The sequence below is a fragment of the Pinus tabuliformis genome, chromosome 3_2 (assembly GCF_031772625.1).
Source record: "Pinus tabuliformis cultivar Carrire ecotype Pingquan chromosome 3_2, CPIR1, whole genome shotgun sequence".
NCBI classification, from domain to species: Eukaryota; Viridiplantae; Streptophyta; class Pinopsida; order Pinales; family Pinaceae; genus Pinus; species Pinus tabuliformis.
The window spans coordinates 183,417,980-183,425,180 of NC_142302.1; the positions used below are offsets into that span (position 1 = coordinate 183,417,980).

Consider the following 7,201-nt stretch of genomic DNA (forward strand, 5'->3'; position numbering starts at 1 on the left):
TCTGTCACTATCATTGGTGTTTTCTTCTGGTTCCATAGAAGGGAATGAATTGAAAGATTCATTCTGCAGGATATCACAGAAATGAGACGAGGAGCAAAGTCATTACTAGGCTATTCCAAGACCAGGGAAATAACAATCAATAAGAATCCTGTTACCACAAATTGCATAACAGGTGGTATTTCTGGGGAAATCCCCATTTGAAATGGGAATGGCATCAGAAATGCCATTTCTGATGGGCTATAGCCATTTCCCATTTCTTGAAAGGAAAGACATTATATGAGAAACAACGGCTATTCTTGCAAAATCCAGTTCATTTATCTAGTAAGAGTCTGCATTTTTCAGGAAATGGCTATCATTTCTAATGGCTGTTTCTTGCTTGTTTCTGAAATAAAAATTAAAGACAGAAAAAGGCCTATATATCAATTATTTAAAATTTGTATATATATATATATATATATATATATATATATCTATATATTAAAAAGACAATAGAAATGTAGTCTTGTTAAATCTCGTACAGCGCTTCCAGTTCCAGTTTTAATTTGCTAAATACCTCAGCTTCAAAGGGAATTTTGTCTAAATTTTCTCTCTATTGAAAGATTTTGTCCAATGTTTCACTGGGTGTGGGGATGTGGCCATGTAGGAGGGATGCAGGAATTTAGAAGGCATCCAGCGGATGTGTGGAGGCACCCTTCAAATTTTAGGGAACACCATAGGGGATGTTGACATCCACAACATAGGTTTGCCCAAAATAATAGAAATTTGAAATTCAAATTTATGAAAAAGGATAAATGTGAATGTGAGTTTGGGTAGATGCTTTAGGATTGGGGCTTTTCTCTTTTAGCGTACTATTTAGTAACTATTATCTTTAATACTGACTTTTCTCCATGCCACATATTTTTGGGATTCTCCAGAAGTACTCTTTCTTCTTCTTGGTACTTGTGGGCATCCCCGTTTTCTCATGGGGACGTCACTATGTGTGTTTCCTGGCATCCCCCCAAAAAGGGTACTCAGGAAAATGTACCCACTGGAGTAACTGTGTCTGGGGAATATGCTTCCTAACCTTGGGAATGCCTTCCAGTGTAGCAGTGATTTTTCATTTTGGAATCTTAATGTTACTAGTAATAAAATCAAATGCCTTAATTTTGAGCTGTTTTTGAAATAATACATAGATTGCTCTTCTATACATCTCCACCCCAAAGCAGGTTTCTGGGCTTGGGGTTGAGGGCTGTTCATGCCTCAGCTTAGATCTCACTCTCTACTCTACCTTTACTTCTGCATCTTGCATTTTACGGGAGGCCTTTTGGTACTTCCGCTTTGTAATGACATCATTGTACTCAGCAGTCCCTTTGACCTACTTGTGAAGTGCGTTAATAAAATTACCTTTATCTTATCCATATTTAAGCTTGATTTACATAAATTTCTTCAAAATGCATCATTTGCTTGGTTCAAACTTAATTCAGGCCAATATTTCCCCATTTGGGCGATAATGCGAGTTTGTATCTAAAATAATTAGAAAATAAAAGTCTATAAAATGGGATCTTGCTTTTTAAATCAATTAGTCTCATTACATATCTGCCTTTTGTTTGCAAGTGTATGTGCATATAGCAATAACGAGCAGGAATTAATTTAAAGCTCTCTTTTACTTGGGAGTTCTGATGCAATCGTGCTTATTCAGCGCACTTTTTGGCAAAAGTTAAAAATGATAGACTCAAACTCTTGTTGTCTACTTCTACACATTTGTATTTATTTGTATGCTCTTGTATAGTTATTTACTATAAGGCAACTCATGTGCATATTTGTATATAATATCTTCGTAGACATGTTTTCTCATCATCTTATTGGTGATTGTTGGTGTTTACTTTGGTTTTTTTATTTTCTTGGGAGTGTTGTAGTTGGGTTTTATTATTTTCAGGCAGTTTGGTTTTTCTTGATTAGGTTTATGAAAATATATATTAATTGTTCAAAAATATATATTATTATTTTAATATTTGCTAATTATTTTTCATATATATAGAAACTCTCAAACATTTCCCCTCATTCCGAGGATGGTACCTAGTGTAAAGTGAGTGGTGTAGACAAAGTGTGCCACACTTGGCAGGGACATTGAGTGAGGCTTCAGTATCAATTACATCATAGAGGTAGTCAGCCTAGGAGGTTGAACCTGAGACCTCTTGTAAGTCACAGCACTTAACCACTACTTTGGGATTTGAACCTGGATCACCATCATTGGAAGTGCTCAAACTTACCACTAGACATCAAGCTGACAGACAAATATATATCAATATCTTGTCAGGATGTATTTTCTTTTTCAATTTTAAGGCTTTTGCTATTAAGGTTTATCGTGGGATGATTCTTCGAGATACATTGCATGAGATACTTATGAATCAGGGTTATGGTGAGATGTTTCTTCGGGATACATCAGATGAGATATTTATGAATCGATGTTTTATTAGTTTTATCAAAGAAAGAAACTATGTATATTATTATTAACTTAATGTTTCCGCAAATTATGTTTCATAATCTTCAGATGAGGAGTTGAAATTTATGGTGTTTCTGCTCACTCTTTCACCTACAAATAAAATGATTCTTCAGCAAAGTCTTTTCTTATATAATTGTGGGCATTTAACAATCAAAATATTCTATCATCAGAAAATTTCTTAACTAGCAAAATATTTTATCATCAACATGACACTGATACTAGAGCATCGAATGCAGGCATTTTCTTTGGATTTTAACTTGCGTGCACATATGCGAACACATTCACAGGAGAACTATCATATTTGTCCATTCGAAGAATGTGGAAAAAGATATGCACATGAATACAAGTTAAAAGCTCACATAAAGTCTACACATGAGAAGGCAAGTGGTTCTATATAATCCCGGAGTATTCTTTTCTTGTTTAGTCCTTTTTTTGCTCCTTTTCCTTCTTTTACTGATTATATAGTTTAGATCTTAATAGTTAGCTGAAGTTTGTATCAGATTAGTAACAGCACTATGAGACACTTTTCAGTACTTGTAATGTTCCTGTTACTCTAATCTCAGGATGGAAAATTAAGAGCTCTCCCATAATCCACTAATGTGCATTGTGCTGTGTATTCTTGTGAGCCATATGCTGCTTCTCTCGTAGCATCTGCGATTTGAACTTTTTGTTTGGTGATTCGTCTCTAAGTTAGTGGAAGTGAGTTATATTTTCTAGTTGTCATTATTGCTGACAACATGTGTGATTGCTGTGTGGCCAAAGGATGCGTCCCTAGCCTTGTGAGATGCATCCCTGTGTCTGGCTGTCCATGTGTTAATTTTCCCTGTTCTGGGGGATACATCCCACATCCCTGGTGCATGATGGCATCCTGTACAAAACGCGAGGGATGTTTCTGTGAAACAATCCAAAATTATGATTTGTATGATCTAATCTGTTAGTGGGATTCTCATTTTTAGGGTCTTGACTCATATCCATGCCCAAAAATTTGATTTATTGTCTGATTCGCATTTTCCATGTCATGTGATATGCTGCATGAAGCTGTGATAATTTTCCCTGTTCTGGGGTCCCTGGTGCATGATGGCATCCTGTACAAAACGTGAGGGATGTTTCTGTGAAACAATCCGAAATTATGATTTGTATGATCTAATCTGTTAGTGGGATTCTCATTTTTAAGGTCTGACCCATTCCCAAAAAATTGATTTAAGGTCTGATTCACATTTTCCATGTCATGTGATATGCTGCATGAAGCTGTCCAGCAAACTATCCTAAGAGTGTGACCTGCGTGTCTCATGCCCAACTAGCTGATCTAGATATTTAGTCTGTGCATTTTATGTCCAGTATCCATACAAAGCTTGGATGTGTGTTTTCTATTGTATGACAACCTATTACAGAGCCCCAACCCATATCCCTAGTGCGAAACTATTGACTGTACACCTACTAGCTTTCCTCAAGATTCACACTTCTCAAAACTGTGTACCCTTGCCCTGAGTCTTGGTAAAGCCACATAAATTGTAGAGTATCGATGTTGAAACTTGAATGGTGAAGAGTTTGGTTTCTGGTTCAGAATCTGGATATGGTTTCATGTTTTTATTGCTTTACATAAATTTTAGTTCTTTTTTTTTTCACATATGTACACAAATTATGTGATGCACCTCCCCTCCACTATAATTTCAAAACTGGTGTTCGCATACCTATGAACCATAGCTATGTAGCATGATTCTCTAACACTCTTGGGTACCTCAATGCAAACTAAGTGCCTGCTGTTCTGTGGGAAACTAAATCCTAATAGTGTTTTAGGCAACTTGCCGAGTTTACTGCATTTGGAAGTAGTCATAGTTGTATGGATTCTTCCATCCCCCATTTAGTAGTCATAGTTGTATGGATTCTTCAATCCCCCATTTAGTCACACTCGTACCACCATGCCCAGCTGCCAATAACGTTCTCTTGACAAAAAAATTTATGCTTGCAGCACCATGTCTGAAAATCTCCTTTTTTATACAAAGGAAAATTGATGCACCAATTCTCCCATTGTTTTATATGTTCTCACCCTTGCAGGCCCATAGCTGGAGCGTCGGACACACTGAGCCACATCTATGCAAATTGAAAAATATTTGAAAGCTGCCACAAAAGATTGTGTTCATGGTAGTATTCTGTCATCGATTTATTTATTTATACTTCCAGGAAGTTATGTCTTTACCACTGCTCCTGGAAGAACCTAAAGGTAGCCATGATAGAGTAGTTGGCCAAAGCTATCCACTGCTCCTGGAAGAACCTAAGGGAGCCATGAGAGAGTAGCTGGCCAAAGCTATCCAGAGCCCGATTATGTTTGGTAGTTTTCCTTAAGGTTCCTCTTGTCAGGGTTACCATAGTTACAATGGCGAAGCTACCTACATGATAAGTCAAGATGTATATTTTTAGTAAGCCATTTTGATCAAATTGTCTCGGGATTCCTTTTACATTTAGCTTCCTGGTTGTGTTAGGACTCAGGAGTGCACAGTCCTCTCCACTTAACTAAACTTCCTGTATATTTACATCAGGTACGGGTGCTTAAATCTGCCTATCTCTCGAGTTACTGGAGAATCCATCGCTTATGTTTATATAAAGGATATCTTACTGATGCATTTTATCTGCCTGTCACTTAGATTGATCTCTTGACTCACCCTTACTCATCTTGGTATTCCAAGGAAATGTCTTTGCTGTTTGAAGCCAAGGTATGAGTCCTGGTGTAAGACAGCGACTTGATTATTTGCTGTTTAGGTTTAGTGCGATGTTTCTTGGGTTGATATTTTTTGGAATCCGAAATTTAATATTGTGCTGGTAATTTATATTTTATTTTATCTGCAAATCACTTGAGACTCTTTTATAGCAAAGTTTGAAGTACTTTTTCCTTGATAATAGATATTTTGACAGATCCCGTATTAAAGGTGAAATGTACTTACTGTGTTCATCTATAGTTATCCTACACTTTGTTAGGAACATGCAAGGGTCACCAATTTCATCACTCTATTAGAGACATGCAATGGTCACCAATTTCAAGCACACTAGGATGAGGTTTCTTTCGTAATGATTTGAAAATATGTAAAATTGCCTAAGCAAATCTACAATTTTAGAAATTTATGGAAAATGTTTGTGATAGATGCACTTAATAAATCGTTCTGGCATGCAGAATTTGGCAAATGCGGTGAAGCTGCCCCCTCAGACTGAAAGGGAGTTTCCTCATCCAAAAGCTCCAACTTCACTGTATGGCTCTGTCCCTTCGGATCGTCCATTTGCCTGTCCTTACGAGGGTTGTGACAAGTGCTACATACACGAGTATAAGTTAAATCTTCATCTCAGAAGAGAACACGCAGGTTATGCTATCGAAGAAAATGGAAGACATGGAAGTGATAGCGAAGATGAAATGGATCAGGGAAGCGACCAAGATGGAAATGGTAGGAATACTGGCATCATGACAGGTTCTGGGCGAGGGAGACTTCGGGTTAATTCAAAGACATCTTCTGCAACAAATCTTCATAGAAAGTTTTTGAATGCAGCAGCTGTTGATTTAAATACGAAAACCAGTTCCAGAGCAATTGTGGAATCAAAAGAGCCTGGGAAGGGACATCCTCGAGAAGATAGTGAAGAGACAGAAGAAGAAGACCAGGAAGATACAGATAATGAAGGTTGGGGCCATGGGACAGAAACAGATGATGATGATGAAGATGACAATGACGACGATGATGATGCTGATGAAGAAGAAACAGAGGATGACATGGACTAGGTAATTAATGTAGGTGTAGATAATTGTTACAGGCAAGAATCAAGTCGTGTAAAACAAATTTTCTTTTGCAAGTGAATACACATTTTGAAATGTCATACAGGAAAGATGTGAGAAATAAGTATCTCAGAGGAATAGGTCATAATTAATGTGTCGACTTTTGTTGATGAGGGGGATCATCAAATAGGACAGCTATGAAGAGAAGATCATTTATGCATTTTATCAGGTGTGCATGGATTTGACTGTTAAAAGTCGATCAGATTTTCTTATCTGGCATACTGCCCTTTTATCCTTGAAGCTGACTCATTGCTACGCACTATTCTATTCTATTATGTTGGTTCTAATATGAATGAAGTGGTTGCATCTCATTCTGAAAGTGGCATATAGTAGATTCTTTGATTTCATGGTAGCTAAGAATATTGATGGTAATTGCAGTGGCCTATTGAAGAAGTATCTTATGTCCTCTTTTCACGAATATATTCTATGATACACTTACCATGTCTTTTATGGGCATGGTCTTCAAACATGTCAAAAACCGTGACAGTTGAAGTAATCTACTATCAGTTAGTTGACTATGCTACTTGGTCTAGCAGAATGCCAATATGTGCTACAAATAATTTTTGGATGGAGCCATATGCCGAAGCTTTCAGAAGTTAAAACATTGCAAACTATTTATCGTTCTTTCTTGTGAATATTATCAGCCTTGTGACATGTTTTTTTTGTTTTTTCTCATCTCTTTTGGGTTAACAAGATGCTTCCCAATCTCTACTCGTTTCACGAATATATTCCATGATACAATTATGATGCCTTTTATGGGCCTGGTCTTCAAACACGTCAAAAACCTTACAGTTGAAGTAGTCTACTATCAGTCAGTTGACTATGTTCTTGGTCTAGCAGAATGCCAATATGTGCTACAAATAATTTTTGGATGGAGCCATATGCCGAAGACGTCAAAACATTGC

At 37.0% G+C, this 7,201-nt stretch overlaps 1 protein-coding gene across 3 annotated transcripts in view; it reads left to right on the forward strand.

Annotated features, from left to right (window-relative positions):
- YY1 (zinc finger (C2H2 type) family protein) overlaps nt 1-6,607 on the forward strand; it is an 84,574-nt gene extending 77,967 nt beyond the window's left edge. Inside the window, exons 5-6 of one of the 3 annotated variants that reach the window (XM_089416098.1) lie at nt 2,719-2,862; nt 5,649-6,607. In XM_089416098.1, the coding sequence (XP_089272224.1) occupies nt 2,719-2,862; nt 5,649-6,242 (738 nt within the window). In that variant the 3' untranslated portion in view covers nt 6,243-6,607. The remainder of the gene's footprint in view (nt 1-2,718; nt 2,863-5,648) is intronic. The other 2 variants (XM_089416099.1, XM_089416100.1) reach the window with 2 other exon arrangements.
- Nucleotides 6,608-7,201: the final 594 nt, after the last annotated feature.